General features: G+C 42.1%; 1 protein-coding gene across 2 annotated transcripts in view; it reads left to right on the top strand.

Moving 5' to 3' along the window:
• The window catches only part of LOC128744415 (centaurin-gamma-1A), a 260,009-nt gene extending 243,029 nt beyond the window's left edge, over window positions 1–16,980 (top strand). For both annotated transcript variants that reach the window (XM_053841416.1, XM_053841417.1), the window contains exons 3-9: window positions 6,686–6,827; window positions 6,910–7,044; window positions 12,841–14,187; window positions 14,245–14,484; window positions 14,560–14,677; window positions 14,759–15,116; window positions 15,187–16,980. In XM_053841416.1, the coding sequence (XP_053697391.1) occupies window positions 6,686–6,827; window positions 6,910–7,044; window positions 12,841–14,187; window positions 14,245–14,484; window positions 14,560–14,677; window positions 14,759–15,116; window positions 15,187–15,450 (2,604 nt within the window). In that variant the 3' untranslated portion in view covers window positions 15,451–16,980. The remainder of the gene's footprint in view (window positions 1–6,685; window positions 6,828–6,909; window positions 7,045–12,840; window positions 14,188–14,244; window positions 14,485–14,559; window positions 14,678–14,758; window positions 15,117–15,186) is intronic.
• Window positions 16,981–25,276: the final 8,296 nt, after the last annotated feature.

Below are 25,276 nucleotides of genomic sequence, written 5' to 3'. Positions count from 1 at the left end.
CGTTTGCGATTGCGAGCACAATTAGTTTGCAATTTTGTATTATTTTCTCCGTCGATTCATTGACGTTTTAGTATTGTTCCAATCACACTAATGGCGCGCGGTTAAGCGGAAGTGGTAAATGATATCGGAAAAGAGGGTTGATAATAATTATGCAATAAATCGTATTGTTCGATACCCGTCTAATGAGATGTGTGCAAATGTGAACTTTTACGACAGATGGCCGTACGGGTTTACAGCCAAGCATTTTTGTTTGAAAGCGCAACAAACAAGTTCAAACAATTAGATTTTTTATGCAAGACGTCATTCATTCAGATCTTGGCTAAAAATTCCACAAATTGACCTTCAAATTCAATGACACATTGCTATTAAATTTTTATCGCTCGTTAGACAACTGAAGCTATAGAAATTCAAATTCTCAACAAACTCTGTCGCATTTGAAGTTTTGTTATAACCCATATAACGGTTGTAGTGCCCCAATTCGGTCATAAAAACAGCAGTAAAGCTACTATCAAATCCACGTCATTGTTAGTTGGGTAATGTTGTTCAAAAATATTTCGAAAGCAAATCTGACCTTTTAGTTTTTTTTGATCGACAAAATTTATGTACAGCCAACTCTTAGTGTACAGAACAATTGCGTGGCTACTGGCTAGTGCTACAATCCTGTAGGCTCCAAAAGTCTCTCTCAGTCAAGAGACGGAGGATACGACGACTGATTGCAGTTGTTATTGTGACAACTTTTTCGTAGTAGTTCCTAGAAGAATGGTCCATTGGCTCATCCTGACTACAGTCCGTACTAAAAAGAAACTTTTTGAGAATGGAGTAGGGATTTTGTAATTAATATAAAGATTTTCAGCCCTTCAGTTTTGGTTTTTTTGTTGGTATGCCTATGCAGAGGTAAATAAGTAACTCTGAAAAGATAAGTTTGGTTGAAAGTCCTTCTTTAGTCTTGCAAAGGTAGGTAAATGAGCTATACATACATGGTTCTACGTCTACTATAGAAGGATATGTGGTCACCTTGTCTCAATCCTCGCCACGTCTTGAAAGGACTCGAGAGTGAGAGATGAGTACGGCAGCTCTGATCCGTCGTGTCAGTTTGTCCGGAAAACCGTGTTTGTGCATTATCTACCACAGCTGATCTCGATCGACTGTATCGTATGCTGCTTTGAAATCAATAAAGATGTGGCGCGTGAGCACTTTGCGTTGACTCCCAATATTTCTGCAAAATCTGCTCCGTAGTAGTGTGAGCTCGAAACCTTGTGCTGTAACAGTCGGCGTAATACGATCTGGAAGGGTACCTTGCAGGTGGCATTTACCAGCGTTATGTCGCGGTAGTTGCAGCAGATGGGACAAACCATCCCTTCCATTCATTCCTCCGGTAGCTTCTCATCCTCCCAAATCTTAAAAAAGACGGTAAATAGCCGTTTCCAGCGTCTCTCGATTATGTTTGCTCGCTCGTTTGTGATCCTCATTCATCCCAACATATGTCCGATTTCAATGCTTGATTTACCTTCTTGTAAAACTTGTGCGTTTCATTAGCTCGGAATAACTGTTCACGAATTCACTTTTTGATTCAGCTATCTAATTCACACGATAGCTCGTCAATATTTGCATAAGTTCTCTCTAGTGGCAATGCTCAGATAATTTTTGCATGCCTTTTTTTTCCTGTACACCAGGAAAACCAAACCAAACATTTTATACCTATTCTTCGAGGTTCTTCATTTAGCGCCACGGTTGCCACTATCGTTCGTGTCGGTATGCACGCTATGGTGTCCGACCACCGATATATACATTTCGTCCCTACCGACCTGGGCGTTCATACCCCCGATAACGATCTTTATGTCCCGTGGCTAACAGCTACCGTACGTTGCCTTTAACCGCGCGTAGAACGCTTCCTCCTCATCCCAAGTAACAATTGGAGTTTTATTACACTCTTATGGTGGTTTTCATGATCAATTTTGGTCATAAAAGCCATTATAAGAGTATGAGTAATTCTCGCTACTGACACGAGGTCTTCAAATGTTGGAACTTTTGCGCTTAATTGGTTAAAAATGGTTAAAAAATAAGAATTACACTTTTGATACCTCGAAATTGTGGACCCCTCGTGCGGCAAGGGGTCTAACAGGTTAAAAAAAGCCCAAATCCTAGATGGCCGCCAATTTTTTTTCACTTTGTCCCTCTCTTTTCTTGAATGGTTTTTGTAGCATTTTTTCTCAGCTTTCCAATGGCGGTCTTAAAATGAAAATCTTCTGATCTACACCACAAAGCCCGTTCCCAGTTCCCCGTTCGTTTACTCAGTGCCACTTTCTACCGCGGATCTTCCAAATTTTCTCTCTTTTGCGGCAGATTTCCTGAAGAGCTACGATCCCTAGCAATAATTTGGGTTTTATTACACTCTTATGATGGCATTTAAGACCAATATTGATCATGAAATCCGCCATAAGAGCACAATAAAACTCACATTGTTGCTTGGGATGTTTACTTTCTACCGCGGATCTTCTAAATCTTCTCTCTTTCGCGACAGATTTCCTGCAGAGCTATGATGTCAAGTTTGCGGAGTTCAAACTGTTCGGGTGCCACCTACGAAATTCAGCACTCTACAGTTCCAAGTACCGAGATTCCATTCGTTGTCCTTATTTGGTTGCCAAGGTCAATGCCGAATATTGCGATCCATATTTAGTTGAATTGTCGTAGTAGTTTGATTTAGGATGGTTTAGGCCCTAGTAAAGGCTACGCTACCGAGTCTCAAGTGTCAAAACATCACGTTTTTCAATTCAGTCGCCGGCTACGGATCAGACGCTGTTGTGAACCGCTCCTAGCCTGGAGTGCAGGCGCTCAATACGTTGAGGAATGTAAATGTAGGGCCATCAAGAGTCGCCCTTGACATAGGGACACATGCTCGTGGCTGGCAAGGCTACTTCTCGTGCTGACTCAGCTACTTCCCTGTCGGTATACAACATTACTTTCCACCGGGGTTGGTTACCCGATCTTCACTAAGGTTGTTCATGTTCCGATTGGTACCGCGAGGAGGTAGGAATAGGAGTTGCTGGATAAGAAGCTGAAGACCACTCTGGGATCTATTTTATTCCGCAGGTACGTGAGGCATCTATCCGTTCATCATTGTTTATTTTTTAGTTTTAATTGTGTTACCATCTTTAATTTTTTGTGAAAGTTGAGAGGTTTTTACATGGCGTTTCTTAAACTCAAAAAACTTTGAGTTTTTGATTTTGAATATTACGGATATTTTTGGCAAAGAAATTTATATATCTCGTTTGTCTTCGCTAGAAACATCAGTTTTCTTCTGGTTAGGAAATTCGATGCGTCTGCATTGCACCCTGAAGAAGGTTACAAGTTGGAACGAAACGTCTCTGGAGATTGTTTGTGTACAATTAAATGAAATTTTATCCTAACTTTCTCGTTGATTCGATAATTCTTCTAATAGGATCGAGAATCATCATAACTAAAAGCCTTATTCTTACATACCTTATTCCGTCAGTAACGAAAACCAGACCCCTGACAGGACGCCTTATTTTTGTGGTAAGAATCGTTGGCGCAAGCACCTCATGAACGCTCCCTTATTCGGGACAGGATTCGCTGTGGGCCCAAAAGAGATGTGGAGCAGAATTTGTGTTACAAACATAACAATAAATATTCGTGATACAACGATGTACAGATGGCAGCAGTTAAAAGCCACAGTTGACAATAGTCAGGGAAAACTCAAACAAATGCCATGATTGCATCCAACCCAAGATTTCATCCAAGGCAAGCATCAGTAACGTAGTTGCATCTTTATGAGATAGCGTTAAGGGTCCATTATTGCGTTTTGGTCATACGTTCCGGTTATCTCCATTGTAGTGAATCTAGATTATCACAATAAAAAAGTGCTATTTCGCCGTAAATATAGAAAATTAGATTGGGTAACCCTCGGTTTGTTCTCAACCAGCCGCGAGGCGACGCGGGTTTCAGCTAGTAATTAAAAAGAATTGTAAACCACACTATTAAATTGAAAGGAAAGTTCGGAGAATGAATAAAGTTCAATTAGTTTTACGTAGTGGAACAAGACAATCCCTCCACAATCGTGAGATTTAACAACGCTGAACTATTTTTTATGACGCTCCGATGTACTGATTTGCTTCTATTGCTCCAAAAACTTCCATTGTACTTCCTCCTTACCAAATCAAGTCTTACTAAAATCACCAATACCTATTTTTATTGATTGGGGGATGTTTGTTTCCAGAAGATGGCACGACATGCCACTTAATTGGTTAAGCATAGTTTCATTGTAGAGATTTTTACGAGACACAAAAATTAAAGAAAAAAACGGCTCCGATTTGAGAGTCAGAACACAAACAAACATTGCAGAGTTTCTAACACTTTTCTGCAGACAAAAAAACGTTCATTTTAAAGCGTTTTTCCTTTATAAAGGGCTTCTAAATCAACAGACGTCAGAATTGTACGCTAATGACGGTGCTCTTCAGACGCCCGGGATGAATTATTTACAACCAAGTTCTGATGAGAGTACCTACTTCTAAAGGCTACGTCCAGGTCTGTTAGAATGTTGTCCATTGTCTCACTTAACATACAACGTTGCAATATCACAATCTACAACCTCTAAGTACGTTCGTTCGTATCCATGTATGATGTCAGTGAACCATGCTATTTTGCTCAAACTCTTGACCGAATTCTTTCGCCAATTCTATCGTCGCTTGCAAATGTATGGTACCACTTTAGCATTACTGTTTAGCATTCTCCGAATGCCAAATGCGACTGCATTTTGTCCTCGACACGGCACCACCAGCCGATCCCGTGCGCCTGCGCCTGCACAGGTAGCCGTCCGAAAGATGACCAAAGTCTGCCACCGCCGTCACTGCTGCTGCAGTCAAGTTCAATGTTTCCGAATGGGAAAGTCACTGCGATTGCGATAGAACCAGAACCGTCGCAGTTTGTTTTCGATTCCGTAGTGAACTTCCGACCGTTGGTAATTGTTGTTTATCATACCGGGACAGAGTAAGTTTGTTTATACAATCGATATTTCGACGCCAACTAACTGCTGTTAGTCATTTCTCGTGACAATTAACTTCTGGCAGTAAATAAATCAACGCGAACTTACAGCTCACTTAGGGTGCGAATGGTGATTTGTGATATTTGTTTTTGGAGGTTACGTTTCTTTTTTTTCGAAAAAGAAGTTTATTGTTGTTACAATTTGCTAGTCTTTTTTTTTCTCTCCTTTCGTAACAACATCTCTGTTCTATGCCGAAACGGAGCTATATTAGAGCATAATCGCCCTCGAATTGTTTGGCATTTTTGTTTCTGTCTGTTGGTGCGCTTTCCGGTGGTGGTGATTTACGATGCGCCAGCAGTTGCTGTGCTGCGGGCGCACTGCTGCGTTCGACCCACCGACGATGATTTACGAGCTGCGAAATCCAATTGTGCAATCTTCCACTACTGAAATCGACCATTTCCTGTCCCCATCATCACGTTAGCCGCTGTGAGCCAGCCGCGCGGAAAACACCAAAGCAAATTCCCGTCCAAAGTGAGGCGCACAAACTTCATAAAGTTCACATGAATTGTGTGTACTTTACGTTGACCTTTCGAGGGGCTGAAGGATTGAAATCCATCATTTTATCGATCCTGTTTCATCAAAGAAACTTTCAATTTTTTCATTTTTTTCTTGTAGATTTTTTCTCTTATTAGTTTTTACCATTGTTACACCCCTAGGCTTCCAAACCTTCGTCCAGTAATTAACTACAACTGGTTGAATGGTCCATTACGCTTCAAAAATTAGTTTTTTTATGCATGAAACAAATGAGTGAAAATTAACAATAGGTTGCCCTTGAAGCATTACATTTATGTACATAATTCACATTTTTAACGCATCCAAATGTTCCTCTAATGGACGATCCGATTTGGCTTCTCTGTTTCGTGTGCACTCAACAATCAGAGCTGAATCAAAATAATATAATTAAATGCATGCCGTCCTGCGGCCAGTTTCCATCGCAAAAATTGAAAGCAGATTTCTCCCCCTTTTGAATACCGAAATGCCGAAAAAATTAACCAAATCTTACCTCTTTAGGTTTGTTTTTTCTTCCTCACACGTAAATGGCCGTTTTTACTGGGGGTTGATTTTACTGCATCACTTAAGAAATGGTTTGCCATAAAAAAGAGAAAAATTTGAGCTTTTTTGTAACGGTTTCCTAAACAGTTCAGTAGGTATCACTTTCGTGAAGTAAATTGATCAATCATATACAGTTCGATATCAATCAAAACTTTCCTTTTGCTGACAAGAAGAAACGAAACGAAATTCGGAACTGATTTAATCCCTCTTTTTCCGAAACTTTGAACATACTTTCCTAACTTAGTTAATAATGTGGCAAGATTTGCTTTAATGGACTTCTCCCCTTGTTGGATTGTTTTTTTTTTGGGACGAAAAAAAATCATTGCGGTAAACGCGGGGTGAGTTTTTGGGTTGACATTTTCAAAAAAAAAAAAAAAAAAAGGTTTCGTTTAAGAGTTGATTTTTTGACACTCGCTGTCGTAAATTTGTGATTAATCGTTTCCCCGTGACAAATCAATTCCGTCCGGCAAGGTTCTCCTAATAACTGCTATTATGTTGCATTTTTGCGCACTGCTTGTTGCCGCGGGAAAAGATTGTTAAAATGTTGTTTTGATCTCTGCTTTTTTGTTGCAGTTTGCTGCCTGGGTCGACGCGGTTATCTTCGTATTCAGCCTGGAGAACGAGTCGAGCTTCAACGCCGTCTACACCTACTACACCAAAATGTCGCACTTTCGCAACAGTTCCGAGATTCCGATCATCCTGGTCGGAACGCAAGGTAAGCGACGCAACCGAATGAATGGTTTGAAACGGTTTGAACGGGTCTCTAATATGTTTTATTATTGTTGCGTTTTTTGTAGATGCCATCAGCGAACGGTCACCGCGGGTCATCGACGACGCCCGAGCGCGCAAGCTGGCCCAGGATCTGAAACGGTGCTCGTACTACGAAACATGTGCCACCTACGGGTTGAACGTGGAACGGGTCTTTCAGGACGGTAAGTTTTTCGATTGAATTCGGATTAAAATGTTCATAATGTTAGATCCACTCTATTCTGTTCAATCTGTTTGAGTAAAAGCAATAAAATGGTTCACGCTAATTTTTTGCCCTATCTTCAAAAGTTAATTTAAAGTGATTTAAAAGAATAGATAGCTTGTAGAGATTTTTCTCTAGCTCTATCTTACAAACCTGTCTTCTATTTGAAAGCAGATTAAGCGATACTATGACGAACAAAACTGACTATGATGAAATAATTCTCCAAAAATTGTATGAAATATTGAAAGGGTAAAAACATTTACACTTACGCAAAAATAAATAGCGATCCTGCAAGAATAACGAAGTGCAGAGTACAGCAAAACACCTGAACGGTCACTGGAGGCGGTGATAATAGACCGTATGAATAATGGAGTTTGCTTTACTTCTCCCATAAGATTTACACGGGAAAAGCAATGCAAGTTGTTTTGTTCAAACGGCCTAATGTCCATACAGAAACAAAGCAGAACTCTTGTCTTTTAATCTTAAAGGGGCATAGCTGTTTTGTTACAATGTTTTATGACTCATTTCAAATATATTTTCTTCGATAACGCGAAAAATGATTTGATTCGGATTTTGGGGACCTCTTCCGCTCTCTCTCCTACGACTCATATACGACGCCATATACGTGAGGAATAATCAAAACAAAGTTGCTAACAATCAAAGTTGCCACATCTGGAGTGAAGAGAAAAATCCTGAAAAATCACCACAGTTTTGTGCCCTTAATGTGGCGGAGCGGTGGTTTCCACAACACGGCGTTACATGCCTCAATTAATTTATTGAAAGAATCGTTCGGCGAACGAATAATTCAACGTAATAAAATAATGTAATCGCTGTTTAACGCCGATTAACCACAGAGAATTGACGCTTTGAAACGTACCTTCATCGCTGATAACGTGCCTTGATTGCTGTAAATAGTGTAAATAGGCCGAGCTAGCCATATGTCGGATATCATATTCAATCGAAAAAGGCAAAGAATTATCTTTCGTAGAACGCCAGATTCAGGGTAATTAACAGGACTTATCCATGTTTTATCTTAATTCCATATAAAACAACTATCATCACAGATTACACTAAATTAAATAGGCAGTGAGACATGGAAAGGAAGCTGAAAGGAATGAATAGAAATAACTATTAACAAAACATCACAAGTACAAGCAAGTACACCTAACGACGCAGAAAAGCTTAATCACGTCAAAATGAGCTGGAAAATCGATGAAAGTTCGTGAAAAGCCGCACTTAAAGCAGTACTATGACCAGCATCTTAACAACAATGTTGAAGAAATGAAGCAAAGTGTTACACCCTGGAGCACTCGCCACCTCGCCGCACATCCTGGAGGTTGACGTTTTTCCGGTCCCAAGTTCACAGGAAGTCTTGGAGAACGGTAGGATGAAAAATAATAAGGCTGTAGGTAGATCGACGAAAACTGTTTTCCTCAGCAACCCCACCGGCACCAGGAACAGAGGGCTCAACGGGCAAGATGGCTCGATCGGGTCGAAAATAATTTGCGACTTCTAAGAAGACTGGGAAATTGCCCACGAGTGGCCCAAGATCGAGTTGAATGGAGACAACGGCATGAAATAGCACGAACCACCGACTTTTTTTGATTTTCTGAACTGAACCTTTCAAGTGAGCTTCATTTGAAGTTGATGATAATGTTTCTAGTGCCAAGCATTGCCACTATGGAGAACTTGATCAAGTACCGACCAGCGCGGAATGAGTCTATCTATCTATCTATCTACCAGCTTCTGATCACAAAGACTTTAGGCTGAAAATCGGGGAGCTGAAGACTAATAGAATCTCCCGGCAGAACTACACAAGAAAGATAAGTAACCGCTAGCAACAGCAGTACACTGGATAATTTCAAAGAAGAAACTACCGGAGGAGCGGATGGAAGGTGTGGTTTGTCACATCTACAAAAATGCGATCGGGTCGATTGCTGTAATCACCGCAACATTACGTTAATCAACACCGCCTAGGCGTTCTCCCAGATCTTGATACGTCGTCTATCTCCAATAGCAAGAGATGTCGTGAGGCAGTATCAGACGGGCTTTATGGGGACCAGTGCTACTACAGAAATGTCGGCAGTATAACGGGCTCACGCATCATATTTCCGTAGATTTCAGGGCAGCATACGATACAGTTGAGCGCGAACAGCTCTGTCAGATACTGTACGAGCATGGTTCTTCAAATAAACTGACGCAGCTGATCAATGCTACCCTGAAGCGAGTGTAGTGCTACGTGCGTGTTTCGGGGGCACTCTCGAGTCTTCGTATCGCGCGCACAGACAACCTCGACATCATTGCTAGAAACCTTTGGACGCTAAACACAACTCCTACCAGAATAAAAACAGCGGCTAGGAGGATGAGGTTACAAATCAACGCGTCTAAAACCAAATATATGGATGGAAGGGGATCCAGAGAAAGCAAGCGTTTGCCTCGCACGGACAGCGACCATTGACGGCGATGACCTGAAAGTGATTAATCAGTTCATATATTCGGGATCTCTGGTTACCATCGACAATAATACAAGTAAGGATATGCAACGACGCATTCAAGCTGGAAGTCGAGCCTCCTTTTTCGTCTGTAAGACGCTTCGATCGATAGGCATACGCCGCCACACAAAGCTGATGATGTACAAAACGCTATAATCAGACCCGTAACCCTCTACGGGTTGAGACTGTAACTTATTGCTAACGGAAAACTTTCATGCACTCATCGTATTTGAATGAAAGCTGTTGCGAACTATCTTTGGCAGAATACAAACGCAGAGAGTGACGCAGACATATGAAATACGAGCCTTAGGCACCATTCAGGCAGAGGCAGAGGCAGAGATTCGCCTGGCGAGGTATAGTTTAAAGGTCCATCTCTACCGGCCATCCACAGGGCCTGGGAGGACGAGTGAATTCGAATCCGATTATAGTTGGCTCAAATTATAGCTTGGTGAGATCCATTTTTGGATAAAAATGAGCGATACACTACTTCTTTAGATGGCCCTCCCTTATCTCATGAATTTATTCTCAGACCCCTCCACATCCTTCCTTCGTACTAAATTCTGCGCTTACTATCACTGAAGCCTCTTGTCAGGGTTAATTATAACTAGCCTTCGCATCTCTTGGCTTGGCCTCATGGAGCGAGATTGGTTGAAAAGTTGAAAAAATAATACTACAAAAGAACAAAGTGCGGAATACAGAAAAACCGCCTGAATAATTATGAATGATGAGTGATATTAAAATGCAGATAAAAAAATACTGGTCACAGTGATAATGTTCATTCAGAAAAAAACGAATAATTCCTAATACTTCAAACCATTCTTTTCAGCATTAAAAGGCTTTTTTCCATCTCGACTCCATCGTTAACACTCCAAACAGAAGCAACACAAATTAAAATGGTTTCTTTACTACCGGTATGGCAACCTTGCAGTATCATATAGTAACTACAAAAGGCAAAGTAGAGGAATTATCAAAGTAGTCAGCAAGCAATATTGTAGTTACTAACCCACTCTTCGAGTGTCCATAATTTTTACAAATTCTGCTTAGCAGAGCTGGTACACTCAAATCAGCAAAATCGAAGCTGCACTGAGCATGCCAAATTTTAAGCTTGTCGAAGCTTCACAGGCATTTCACGTGGCTGGAATTATTCTTGTATGTTGCGAACAGCTGAATTTTACGTTTGTAGTTTTAAAAACATTTACAAACAATTCACACGTACCGCAGGATTGCATTTTAGGCTCACTTCTTTTTAATTTTAAGAGTCCTAAAATGGGTTTCTCTGCATCATGACGGTCGCCTTTAAAGTATCGTTTGTACTTTTCTATCAAATATTTAGTAGAAGGTTAGCAACTTTAAGTATAATTGAACTGATTTTCGGTAACATTTCCTTTGGAAATAATATAACGCATACTATAATTGATCTGGTCAAACCGGTGTCACTGGTGGAAACAATCACCAGCTTCTTTAGGAGTTGGCTTGAAAGATTCTTTTCTACTAATGAAACAAGTCGCTTCATGTGTGAAGCGATAGCAAGAGAAAATCCGTTTCAATTATTTGCTTCGACGATGTCACGGCCTTGATATGAACTCTTCTTAAAAATGCGGTGGCCCTGAAAAGGACCGTTTGGTTTGAATATACTGTTCATTATTGGCTATTGGCTATTGCAGACGGGCCATAAAATGCTTTTCTGTAATCACTCGATAGTGAATGAGCTCACACGGCAAATGGTTTATGAGAAAATTTTAAATCTTTGTTCTCCTATAAGTCTGTATTACGACGGCTATGATGGGATGACGGCCTATCTTTCGAAGGCCGTAGTCCTACGTCAACGTCTAACCGACACAAAATAATGCAAAAAAGTACTAATAATGTGATACAAAAATAATAAAAAATGGTATAAATCAATCTCCGGTCGCCATCTAGAAGTGAACGGTTTTATATAAAGCTCATTCTTTGCTTGCTTTGGATGCCCACAAGGTAGCCATCTCGGTCCTATGGTCTTTAACGACGTCAATTTCCTGCTCCTGCGTTTCTCGTTGGCTGACGATCTTAAGCTGTAGGCAAAAAGAGAGAATCCGCCCGCGGTTCTCCAGTAGCAGCTATTGATTTTTGCGAAACGGTGTAAATATAAGCGAATGCTGCTGAACTCCGACAAATGTAATATTATTACGTTCTCAGAAAGCTAAACCCTCTCGTCTCGAACGAAAATGACGCAAACGACATAAATTATGAAGATGATTCGAAAATAGTACAATAAAAATGTACAAAAAGACACCAAACTGATAGACATACAACACAAAAATGGCACGGATGATAAACAAATATAAAAAGAATATAGAAATGATTCAGAAAGGACACAAGAATTTGTCCAAAGTGGCACAAAAATACACAAAAACTAAAATAAAAGTAATAAAAGTGCCACAAATGGCAAAACGATAGTCATAGGAATGATTCAAAACCAATACTAGACACTAAAATAGCACAACAAAAACACAAAACTGACACCAAGTCAATACAATAATTACAAGATTAATGCAAAAGTGTCATATAGGTAAATGCATTGCATTTACTCTTTCATAATATCGGCCGGCATCGACCGTTCGATTCCCATTCCTATTATAGTAGGCTGGGTTTATTGCTGCGTCAAAACATTTTTTTTATCCGAGACGCAAACCATCCTGAGACAACAAAGCCCAACGAAGAAAAATCCTGTTTGCTTCGCAAGCTTTTTGTCTATTTTCTGCTTGTTAATATAAGTAGGACCAACACGCATAAACCAGTTGAAAAGCATAACCTGGCCCTCCGGTGGTGATCCTGGGAAGCAACAAAACAACCCTCGTGTTATGTTGTACTGTTGTACAATATATGATACGAAAGTACATACAGAAAAGGAGAGAGCAAACTTGCCGAGATACATAAACGTATACATGTCGGTTGGGGGAACGGAACGGTACCGTGCCGCACACACAACCAGCCCATTGAACAAAACAACAGCCCGACCGTGCATAATTCGTAGAAGCATAAGGCGAAAGCTGTGCTCCTTATGTGCGTCGTAGGATATTATGCTGAAGCGAAAGGAAGGGAGAAGCCGACTCCGATTGTACTTCGTTGCGCTTTGTTTGGTTATGTTCGGTTCGGTCGGTTGTTCGGTGTTTGGATTTAGAATTTTCGCAATCGAAAAATGCCTTTCTATCGAAGATATTGTACACTTTAAAAGCATTCCGTGCTCAACTTTCATTCGCTAACGGTTAATATTTTGTTCATTGCAGCCTGCCAGAAGATCGTCCAGCAGCGCCTGTCGACCGGTTCCGCCATCACACCGACAAATTCGCGACCAACGACGCCGCAAGGCACCCGCCTCGGGGTGGCCAGTTTTCACGCAACCGTTCCTAGCCCAACGAATGGTTTTTCGTCATCAACCGGCAGTCCGGCGAGTGGCCTAACGTTGAGCAGTTCCTCACCAAGTCATCACAATAACCCGCACCATCAAGTTCAGCAACAACAACAGCAGCAGCAGCAACAACAACAACAACAGCAGCACCAGAACCAGCAGGGAACGATGACACTTCCCCACAGGCATCACGTTCTTTCCGCTTCGAGCCATCACATTCCGATCAAGCTCAGTGCGGAAATGTTGGCCAGTGAAACTGGCCACCTGATTCCGCAGCGCGAATCTCATCCTCCGCAAAAGTGGGGAACCATCTCGCACGGAACCTCCCAGCAGACGCTGTTGGCTTTGACCAATGAGAACAACAACATCGCCAAATTTGTTCCGCCGACCCATCCGGTGTCGTGTGAAGGACTGCAACCGCTGGGTCTGATTTCCGGAAAAGATTCCGGTGGTGGAAGCAGTGGTGGTGGTGGTGGGAAGGACAAAGAACTACCGACACCAACCTCCACACCGACCACGTCGAGAAAAAGCCGGCGAAGATCGAATCTGTTCATTCCTTCCTCATCGAAGAAGGAACAACAGGATAAAATTAAAAACGGAGAACTGGGAAGTGGCCGAGCCATTCCCATCAAGCAAGGTTATCTGTACAAACGGAGCAGCAAATCGTTGAACAAGGAGTGGAAGAAGAAGTACGTGACATTGTGCGACGACGGCCGGCTCACGTACCATCCGTCGTTGCACGATTATATGGATGATGTCCACGGTAAGGAGGTGTCACTGCAATACGTTACGGTTAAGGTGCCCGGACAGAAACCACGAGGCTCCAAATCGATAATCACCAACAGTGCCCTAACGGGAGCCAATCTGTCCTCGACGGCGGCAATAAATGGAAAATCCGCCGGCCAAACCGGCTGCCAAACGATGTCGGCATCTAGTGCCACTGCCAGTAATGGTCTGACGGAAGGAATTGGCGGCCTGTCGTTGGCCAAAGATCGGAAACTAACCGAAAAGGTACTGTTGACCGCGTTTGATACCCTGCGTGAACCGGTTAAGTCCAACTCGCAGACCAGTGGCGATGAAGGAATCGTGATTAGTAACAGCAACTCGCAGAGTTTCATCGGTTCCGATGGGAACTCGAGCAAGCTGGATGCTCAGACACCGAACGTGAAAAAGCGTCACCGACGGATGAAGAGCAGCGGTGTGGGGAAGAACAATGAGTATGAAGGTAGGTTCATTGGGCTGTGAATTGTGTGAGATTTAAATTAAATAATGGCTTTGACAGATTCCGAGGGGTTCGAGTTCTACATCGTTTCGCTGGACAACAAGCAGTGGCATTTCGAGGCGTCCAACTCGGAGGAACGGGACGAGTGGGTGTCGGTGATCGAGCAGGAGATTTTCAAATCGCTGCAGGGCATCGAATCGTCCAAATCGAAACCGTTGAATCCGAGCGATATCGCCTCGATGCAGTCCATCCGGAGCCGGGTACCGGGCAACGGGTACTGCGTGGATTGCGATTCGCCGAGTAAGTTTTTCTACCTTAACAAGCGAAAATTGACCTGTGAATTAATTTGCCTATTCTATTTATTCTATTTTGTAGATCCAGAATGGGCCAGCTTGAATTTGGGTGTTCTCATGTGTATCGAATGCTCAGGTGTGCATCGGAATCTTGGCTCGCACATCAGCAAAGTGAGATCGCTTGGGCTGGATGAATGGCCGTGAGTGTTATTTTATATTCTACAAAAATCTTTAAATATTTTTTGGGTGATATTAAACTTTGATATTCTTTCGTATAACAGACCGGGTCACCTTAGTGTGATGCTCGCCATCGGAAACAGCCTGGCCAATTCGGTGTGGGAATCGAATACCCGCGGACGGGTGAAACCGACTCCGGCCAGCTCCCGTGAGGAAAAGGAAGCCTGGATCCGCAATAAGTACGAGGCAAAAGAATTCCTACCTGCGTTCAATCCGTCTCCGCCGATCGGCCAGCAGCTGCGCGAAGCGGTCGTTCGGTCGGACATGAAATCCATCATCATTCTACTGGCGAACGCTTCTCTAGAGCATATTAATTCCACCGTCAGCGGCCGTGACCTGCGAACGCCACTGCATTTGGCCTGTGCCATCGGAAATCTAGCAATCTCACAGCTTTTAATCTGGGTAAGTCATCTGCTCTACTCTCCACTATCCAGTGAAAAATCCTTTACAAACTATTCCTCTTCCATTCCAGCATCACGCCAACCTGAAGCACATCGACCACGAGAGCCGATCGTGTTTGACGTACGCCAAGGCGGCCAACTCGCTGGCCGCCGCCCGGCAAGCTAGCAATACCCCGCACCACGTGAACGTGGAAACGACCGCCGCTCTGGTAGAACTGCTTACCAGTCTAGGCTGCACGGATCCGGCTCCGTTCACGGCCAGCGGAACGCTGCCCCGGCGGAGGGAAACCATCGATCAGCCGACGTTCGAAAAGTTTTCCTCGAACGTCATCTAAACACCGGCAAGCGCCGGGCGACGGAGCGGAGACAAACCCTAGACATAGGCTATTATATCTATACGTTCAAAAAACAATGTGATCCTTCTATTTAAATCGAGAAAAATATTCATCAGAAGCGCGGAAAGAGCGAAAACCTATAGTAGTAGAAGTAATAGTAGTAAACGACACCGGTAGATTTGGTTTTATTTATCCTTCTAGATACTTGTCGAAGGCAAAATCATTTAACGCTTAGATTATAGACACTTCAAGAGACAGTTTCGTAGGGTATTATCTGTTTAGGTTGGATGACAAAAGGTACCATCCACTTAGGCGCTTGTAAGATTCCCCATACAAAATCTTTGTTTTTATGTATAGATCTTTGTATTTTATTTCAGTTTTTAGTAAAGATCCCACGTGTAAAAAGGTCCCATTTTCGAATAACCGCAAAACGTTGGTTACTGCGCGTAAATTTTATCGGAGTTCCCTCGACTTTTTCTAGCTTTAAAATTTGTTTTTACGATAAATACATTTAGAACCAATCGCACCGTTTACTTAAAGGATAATCTATAACCAAACAGTTCACTGTTGATTTTGATCACTTTTTCCACAGTTTTTTTTTATAATAGTTTCAACACTTTTCTGTTATTTTATTACTACAAACTTACTACACTAATTTGAACTTTGTTTAATTGTCACACACACAGACAGTCACATTGAAATAAAAAGGTGTAACTAAACTAAACCGAAACTCATTCGATTGTACGGCAATCAACGGCGCGGCGTGTTGGTAAAAACAGTATTTTCAAAATTACAAATTTGACTGAAAGATTTCGCAATTAACTCGTTGCTATAAGAAAAATGAACGATTTGTAGAACGCGGTTTTCGCGGTGATTTTCGTACAATCACTACCATAACCAACAAAACCCCCAAAGAATGCCAAAATTTAGTGTCGAACAAGAAAAAAAAAGCTAACACAAAATACTAACCGGCTTGAAAAGGTTACAAATTATATTGAATTAAAAATAAAGCTGAGAAAATCTATCCCCTTAAAATAACGTATAAAATAGACAGTCAAAGCAGAATAGAAAAAAAATAGTAACAGATTCTACTTAGCTACACCTAACCTTGATAGCAAAGAAAACAAAAAATGTGACATTTCGGCATACAATAGAAAAGCAACTAAATCGACATGATAGAATGACAGCACCCGTACACAGTATCAAAGCGTTAGTATATTCTCCGGTATAAATAACTAGAAGAAAAAAGCCCAAAGTAGCCGAAACTCGCAATTCTATCGACCCCGGTACACGACGAGCCCCTCAGCAGCACTCGAATATCCTTTACTGCTTTACCACTACCACTTTCCCGTCATTACACAATCCTTTCTCCCCTGATAGTAGCAGCAAAGCAGCAGCAGCAATAGGATAGTGAGATAACAATGAAGAAGATCGAATTAAGTCACATCACAGTCACGTCACAGCAGCAGCTGCAGTTGGAAATGGCAACGGCGGCGGCGGTGGCGTCGGCGGTATTGGCTGAGAATAAAACCAAACCATTGCAAAAAATGTACCCCTGCTCTGTGCTGTGTGTGTAGTGTTTGTCTGCCTCCCCCACATTGTCGGAGAGGACGAACGAGCCCGACTTTGAAGAAGCCCTCCTCACAGTCCACTCCACAGCACACGCTGGCTGCAACCAGGTGAGCGGTGAGTTTTTTACTGTTTCTGATTATATTTTAACTTGAAGCGTTTTAAAATTGGTTGAAGATCTTACCAATAGCAAGTGTTCAAGGCCCCAAGACCTTTGCGGTACACAAAGTTGATATACTTCAAACTTTCTGGTACAGCGATTAGAGAAGCTAATCGTAGTGTTAAGAAAATTTTCGGTATTAAAATAATGAACAAACTAAACTGAATTGAATTATTGAAATAAAACTGAATTGAATATCGATAAAGAGAACAAAAAATATTATAGAATTTTCCCATAAATTAGAACTTACTGTTACCGACATTCTTTAGGTGTTTGAGCTTTCACCGATGTGAAAAATTTAGTAACAAGCATTTTCCAACTGATGTATTTGCTGGATTGCTGGAAAAAATTACTTCCATTTACGATAAATAATTTCAGTTTACCATACTTGGCTTAAGAATTATAAATTTTTAATGTAAGTGATATCCGAAAAAATCGTTAAATTTTCTTCGAAGATTTTTCGGAAAATGATAGACTTCTAATTTTTAAATAAGTATTCGGCTCTATTTCACATACCGACTGGGCGGAACGGGCCCAATGCAAATGTAGAATCGAGGCGATTGTTTTTATTCATAAGCTCATTAACTTTACTTGCATTTAAAGTTTTTTGAGATTCTGGGATCCTTCGGCCCATTTTGTACGATAATTAAAAAAATGCCAATACTAAAGGAAAGTGAATTGGCAACTAGGCATTAGAGCATTACACTTTTAGTAGTACATATATTCATATCACCATGACAGCGAGAACACAAAAGCAAACAAACGGAAAACATGAATGACATGCATTAATGGGCACATTGCTTATCAATTTACTCGACAAAAACATATGTAGGTACATACATAAAGAATATTTCCTTGTTATTGCATCAACAAACTAACAGCTTACAAAGCATGAAAACTTCGTTAAAATTTTTCGTTGCTAAAATTTTTTGCAAATCACCCTCTCCATCCCATGGTGATACGCGAATACTGGCGCGGTAACCATAGCATGGCGGTAGAGGAAATGCTTCGTCAAACACGAGCGTCTCCATGTTAGGGGCGGCTGATGATCATACTCGTCCTCGTGCCAGCGGGGACTCTTAAACAGTGCTGTGCACGATGGTCCTCCGACAAGACAGGGGGTTAGAGGCAGGCCCAACATGCCGTCCTGGAAAACAAAAAGTTACCAACAACGAAGAAGAAAATAGCGATCGGAACAATCGGCATCGACATACGCGACGAAATAAGGACTACGATTGGAAACTCGGGACATGGAATTTCAAATCGCTCGGTTTCCCGGGTTGCGGTAGGATAATCTATGATGAACTACATCTCCGAAACTTCGAAGTCGTAGCACTGTAGGAATTTTGCTGGACAGGACAGAAGGTATGGAAAATCAGGCATCGAGCGGCTACTTTCTACCAGAGCTGTGGCACCACCAACGAGCTGGGAACCGGCTTTATAGTACTAGGAAAGATACGCCAGCGTGTAATTGGTTGGCAATCGATCAACGCAAGGATGTGCAAGTTGAGGATTTAGGGCCGTTTCTTCAATTACAGTATTATCAATGTGCACTGGCCTCACGAAGGGAGACCGGATGACGGAGAAGGAGGCCTTCTACGCGCAGCTAGAGTAGGTGTATGATGGCTGTCCGCGATGGGACGTGAAAATCGTCATCGGTAACATGAACGCGTAGGTAGGAGTGTAGGACAGAAAGCTATATACAGACCGGTAATCGGGCCAAACAGCCTGCATTCCACAAAGAACGACAACGGCCAACGATGTGTTAATTTTGCAGCTTTCCGCGGTATGGTAGTCCGATCCTTCTGCCCCCGCAAATATATCCAGAACAACGAATAGAAAATCAAATTGACCATATACTAATCAACGGTCAATTTTTCTCTGATGTTATAAACGTTCGCACCAACCGCAGTGCGAATATAGATTCGGACCATTTCATAGTTGCAGTGCATGCGCTCAAAACTCTCGACGGTGCATAACACGCGTCGCAGTCGTACGCCGCGACCCAACATCGAGCAGCTACGAGACACCGGAGTTGCCCAGGAATACGCGCGGCAGCTGGAAGCAGCGCTACCAACGGAAGAGCAACTTGGCGCAGCAACTCTTGAAGATGGTTGGAAAGGCATTCAGACCGCCATCGGTAGTGCTGCTCTAGCGGTCCGAACCGCAAAAACGATTGGTTCGACGGCGAATGCGAGCAATTAGTGCAGGAGAAGAATGCAGCACGTGCGAGGATGCTGCAACACCATACGAGGGCGAATGTGGATCGATATAAACAAGCAAAGAACAGGCAAAACTCCAACAGGCCAACAGGAAGATCGGGATCGCGAGGCGATGGAAGAACTGTACCGTGCTAACGATAAACGGAGGTTCTACGAGAAGTTAAACCGTTCGCGCAAAGGCTATGTGCCGCAGGCCGATATGTGTCGAGACTCAGACGGTAATCTTCTCACGAACGAACGTGAGGTGATCGAGAGGTGGAAGCAGTATTATGACGAGCACCTTAACAGCGATGTAGCTGTACATGAAGGTGACGATATGGCAATAGATCTTGGAGCGCGTGCAGAAGACGACAGAATACCGCCCCCGACCTCCAGGAGGTAGCAGAAGAGATCGGTCGGCTGAAAAACAATAAAGCGGCTGGGGCTGATCAGCTATCCGGTGAGCAGCTGAAATACGGTGGTGACGTACTGGCTAGAGCGCTGCACTGGGTCATTGTCAAGACTTGGGAGGAGGAGCTACTACCGGAGGAGTGAACATGGCAGATTATGCACTACTACGTATTTCCGGATAAACTAACGCGATTGGTCAAGGCGACGATGGAACGAGTAATGTGTGTTGTTCGAGTATCAGGGGCAGTCTCGAGTCCCTTTGGATCTCGAAGAGGGTTACGGAAAGGTGATGGGCTTTCATGTTTGCTGTTCAACCTCGCTTTGTAGGGTGTGATAAGAAGAGCGAGGATAGACACGAGTGGCACGATATTCACGAAGTTCGTCCAGCTTCTTGGTTTCGCTGACGGCGTTGACATCATTACACGTACCTTTGAGAGGATGGCGGACACGTACATCGGACTGAAAGCTGAAGCCAAACGCATTGGACTTGTCATTAATGTATCGAAAACAAAATACATGAAAGGAAGAGGTTCTAGAGAAGTGAATGCTGACCTCCCTCCCCGGGTTCATTTAGACGGTGATGAAATCGAGGTGGTAGAAGAGTTCGTGTATCTGGGCTCACTGGTTACCGCAGACAACGACACCGGCAGAGAAATACAAAGACGCATTATGGCGGAAATCGTGTCTACTTTGGACTCCGTAGGACGGACGCTGCGATCCAACAAATAGGCTGGACACGTCGTGAGGATGTCGTATGACAGCCCGGTTAAAAAAGTTCTCAATAATGATCCACTTGGGACAAGAGGGTTAATTTCTTCCCTCAAGGAGACCATTCTAATTGTCGAAGCAAAGCACTGAAAGCTGCTTCTCGAAGGGTTTCGGAGAAGCGGTACCATATCATCACGACATCCTACGTACTTCGATATCATCGGTGTTAAGAGTAGTACTGTAAAAGAGGTATATAGGCTTCCTAAGAAGGAAGTTGCGAGGATAGGTCTTATCATAAGCTCTGCCAAAATGAAGTGTATCTCGCAGCCACTGGTAGAAAGCATGTTGGAAGTTGGAACTGATGTGGTAGTGATAGAAAGCGATTTTTTTTAAGTGATCGATGAATTGGTAAGTTAGGAACGTTGGTACCGTAGGCCTCGCAAGCCAACAAGCCCACCAGGAAAATTAATACGCAAGGAAAGAACAAACAATTCGGACTGGAATAATCGGAATAAACTGTTGTGACGAAAAAGGCTTATGGATTGGACACTTTTTCAACTTCCAAGGGAGCTCTCGACTGCTCTCCTTTGTATTGAAGAGCCGCAAGTTCGACGGTGTAGCCTTTCAAGAGGCGTGCAGAAAGAATTCAACAGTACGGTCGTCCAGAGATGGACATACTAGAGTTCTACCACAATTGCGGCAACACGCACGAGCTGGGTACAAGTTTTATAGTGAAGGGCAAGATGCGGAAACGGGTGCTTAGGATGCCAATCAATCCTCAAATGTTCAGATTAAGAATCAAGGGCTGGTTCTTTAATAGAAACATTATCTACGTTCAGGAGTACCGATGACGACAAGGAGGAATTCTACGAGCAGTTGAAGTGTGAATACGAACGCTGCCCAAAACATGACATCAAGATTCGGGAATTTCAGTGCTCAGGTCTGCCAGGAAGATAAATACAAACTGACGATTGGAGGGTTTAGACCAACGAAACGGGCCTAACACTTATCGTTTTGCCGCCTCCAAAAACATGGCCATACAAAGTATCTTCTTCCAGCACAGACTCCTACACAAGTACACCTGGAGGTCACCAAATCAGACAGAATCACAGATCGACCAGATTTTGATAACGTTGACACCGTCCACTACCTAGTGATGGTACACCCTCTTTGTCCCATGGTAGCACAAGTGATCCATGACATACGATACTAAAATCTGCCGATCAAATTTTTAATGCATTTAAATATGAATATTTCTATCTCAAAACGTAGTAGAAATAAGTTTGTGTAATTTGTATAACTTAGCTTTAAGAATTGCTCATTAATAACTATTTCAGATGACAAAAATTGTAAATCACCCAAATACCTTTGGGGACAGAGAGGGTTAAGATGTGCCCAAAACTCTCCATTGTGGATAACATACGGTACCGATGCCTCGGTTAAATCTCACGCGGCTGAAGCAGCCACATGTCGCCGTAAACTAGGCGTATTAACTAGCTGCTGTGGAAAAGGACTAGCGGAACCAAACCCTTCTCGAGCGGAAATCAGCGGAGCGATTTGATTTTGCTGGCGGAAATTTCGTTTGAAAGAACTTTCGTTCCAAATACCAATTCGTTCGAAATACAGAATAGCGGTGTATGTTTCTCACACTCGCTATTCACTCGATTTGAAACATTGGCAGAAAAGCAGGAAAACCAGGACATAATAAGCGTAAGAATGGAACAGACGAAAACAAAAAAAACGGAATTAACGACAGAAAACAAAAAAACGAGACTGGAAAAGGGCAAAACGGAAGAAAAACGGGACGGAAACGGAACAGAAAAGAGAAAAATAAGGGAAAAGGAGGGAAAACGAGACAAATAGAGAGTAGACAGAGCAGAAAAAGAAAACAAGCGTAAATGAAAAGAGAAAATCGTGAAAAAAAGGGAAAACGGAGTAGAAAACAAGAGAAATCAATTGGAGAAAGAAGAAAAGCGTGAAAGAAAATAGAAAACTGGTAGAGAAAACGGGGAAAACGGGAAGAGGAGATAAAACGGGGTATAAAAGAAGAAAGATGGGACAAAATAGGAATGGGGAAATGGTATAGAAAAAGAAAAAAAAACAGGAAAAACAGACCAAGAAAAAAGCTGAAAAACGGGAGATAAAACAGACAAACCAGAGAGAAAAAGAACCCAAAAACAGAATAAGCGTGAGAGAAAAGAAAAAAAAAGAGGCATTTAAAACGGAAAAAACGGAACTGGCGAAGACGCACAATGAGAAGGAGGAGAATTGAGCAATTATCTTTTTTTGTTTTGATTATAGTCACTTTGACAGCTTAGGTCATTCGTGACTTCTGCGGGGTTGGGATTTGAATCCGGTTTCTCGGCGTGAGAGGCGTGAATGCTAACCACTACGCCAGGAATGACCCCTAGCATTTACCTTTTAAAACTGAGCAGTTACCATGAAGCAGGAGAATTGGATTAAGACGAAAACTGTAAAAAAAACGAAAAAGGACGGAAAATGGGAATGAAAATTATAAAAAAAAGAATGAGAATAAAGAGGAAAACCAGGACTGGAAATAAGAAAAAATGGGACAAAAAACGAAAAAAAACGAAGCAATGAAACAGTATAATTACGGAGCACAAAAATTTAAAAATCAGAGTAAAACAGGAAAAACGGAAGGCAAAAGAAGAAACAGGGGAGAAAAAATCAAGAAAGCGGTACAGAAAAGAAAACTGCCCAATGTCAAGTTCAATTTCAAGTACAATATCAACTTTGGTTTTAAATTATTAGAAATGTTATTAGAAATGTTCTGAAAATACGAACACCAGTCAACATTAGTTCAATCAAAATCTGATCAGAATGTGTAAAATAGCTCCTCATACACAGGTTGGCACTTCTATGGACTGTTCCGATTCCGACGAACACATTTTTGGTGTCAAATGGTATTAACCTGAGATTTGTAAACGAAACACGAAACAAATTCCGGTGTGAAACAATGTAAATGAAAAATAAACAAAGGAACGACGTCCAGCTGAAACTGGTGTCGTGCTCCGAGACAGATTTGCTGCTCACTCCAGAGTACCGCGCCGCCGGTGTGGTTCTGCCTCCTTCGGTTGAGCAGTGGTCTTACCCTCAAAGGGGCCACTGGTTTCGCTGCCTGCTGCTGGTCCATGAGGATGAGATCCTTCCTCTCCGAAATCCGTCACAAGAATGAGGATTCACATGGATGACGTCCGTTTATATAGCATCGCTCGGCAGCTGACGCACCGTTGCCATATTGGACTATAATACGTTGCATTGACAGTGTTGTCAGAGCAGACCGATGTGAATCGCTTTATTATTTTTTTTCTAGTTCATGATGTTTATTCATCATTAATTATTATTATTATTCTTATCTCCCACATTCTCCTACTTCACTACTCTTAACGAAAATTGTGTGCGATGGATCAATGTGGAAAAGTGTTATTTTTCTAATGCTCTTTTACACCTTCAATATTGGATTTAAAATCGTTTTCGCAACAAAAGAAGAAGGGAATCGGCAACTAACCTTCAATTTATAAACTGCTGTTTCACTGCACATAACGAAAAAATGAATCTCACATTCGACGTAAATAGCCTAATCCGTTTTTAAAGTTGTATTTTTACATCAATCCAAATATAATAAATCAGCCGTTAGGTGAAATAACATGTAATTTTATGATTATTTGCAATGCTCCATTTATGTGCATGTAAATTGACATGATTTTTTTCAAAGCGTGTGTTTCTTACTTGTTTGTCAATTCCTCTCACGTTTTATTATTGATTTTGTCTGATATTAGATCTTTCTGGACTTCTTGCTCCTTTCTGAAATATTAAATATTATTCTGAAAGTTTCGCAGCTACATTGCGTATTTGGAGTTTGGCTCTCTGTCCCTATTCGACAGGCTTCGCAACCAGCCACTAGTGTTATAAAAACCAGATACCTGACACCGTTCTCTTAATTGCTTTAGAAAATAACATCGCTCATGGGCTCACTGACATGATCTCCACTGACAGCCGAAGAGCTAACTTGTGTGAAGCAAAGAGATAATATTGATATCTCTATTATGCAAACGCTAACATTGAAAACATGGTTCCTACCAGCTACTTGCTAAGAGGGCATGACTTCCTAACTACTTTGAAGAAAATTTAACTGACCACTCTTTAGCCGGGTAGTTAATATCTCACCTATTCCCACATTCCATTAGGTGACGCGAATCTAAACTTGTAGATTAGACTGTTCTTCGTCAGTTAACAGTTTTGACTATTAATACCATCATTACACAATTTTTCACCATTAACCATTAGCAATGCATTAACCGCATTGGTACACTCAAAAAATATACTAACCGCCCTTTCGTCGGATAGTGGAAATATTCATACTCTTAGAAAACTTAACTAACCGCCCTTCCGTCGGATAGTTATCAAGATGAATTTCACCATTACACCGCCCTTCCGTCGGGTAAGGTATTGTTCACAATGTTACTAACCGCCCTTCCGTCGGATAGTTATCAAGATAAATTTCGCCATTACACCGCCCTTCCGTCGGGTAAGGTATTATTTATAATGTTACTAACCGCCCTTCCGTCGGATAGTTATCAAAACCATTACACCGCCCTTCCGTCGGGTAAGGTATTATTCACAATGTTACTAACCGCCCTTCCGTCGGATAGTTATCAAGATAAATTTCACCATTACGCCGCCCTTCCGTCGGGTAAGGTATTGTTTATAATGTTACTAACCGCCCTTCCGTCGGATAGTTATCAAAACCATTACA

The sequence above is a fragment of the Sabethes cyaneus genome, chromosome 3, assembly GCF_943734655.1.
Source record: "Sabethes cyaneus chromosome 3, idSabCyanKW18_F2, whole genome shotgun sequence".
Classification (NCBI taxonomy): Eukaryota; Metazoa; Arthropoda; class Insecta; order Diptera; family Culicidae; genus Sabethes; species Sabethes cyaneus.
The sequence above is the reverse complement of the archived record's forward strand: the minus strand, read 5'-3'. Positions and strand labels throughout refer to the sequence as shown.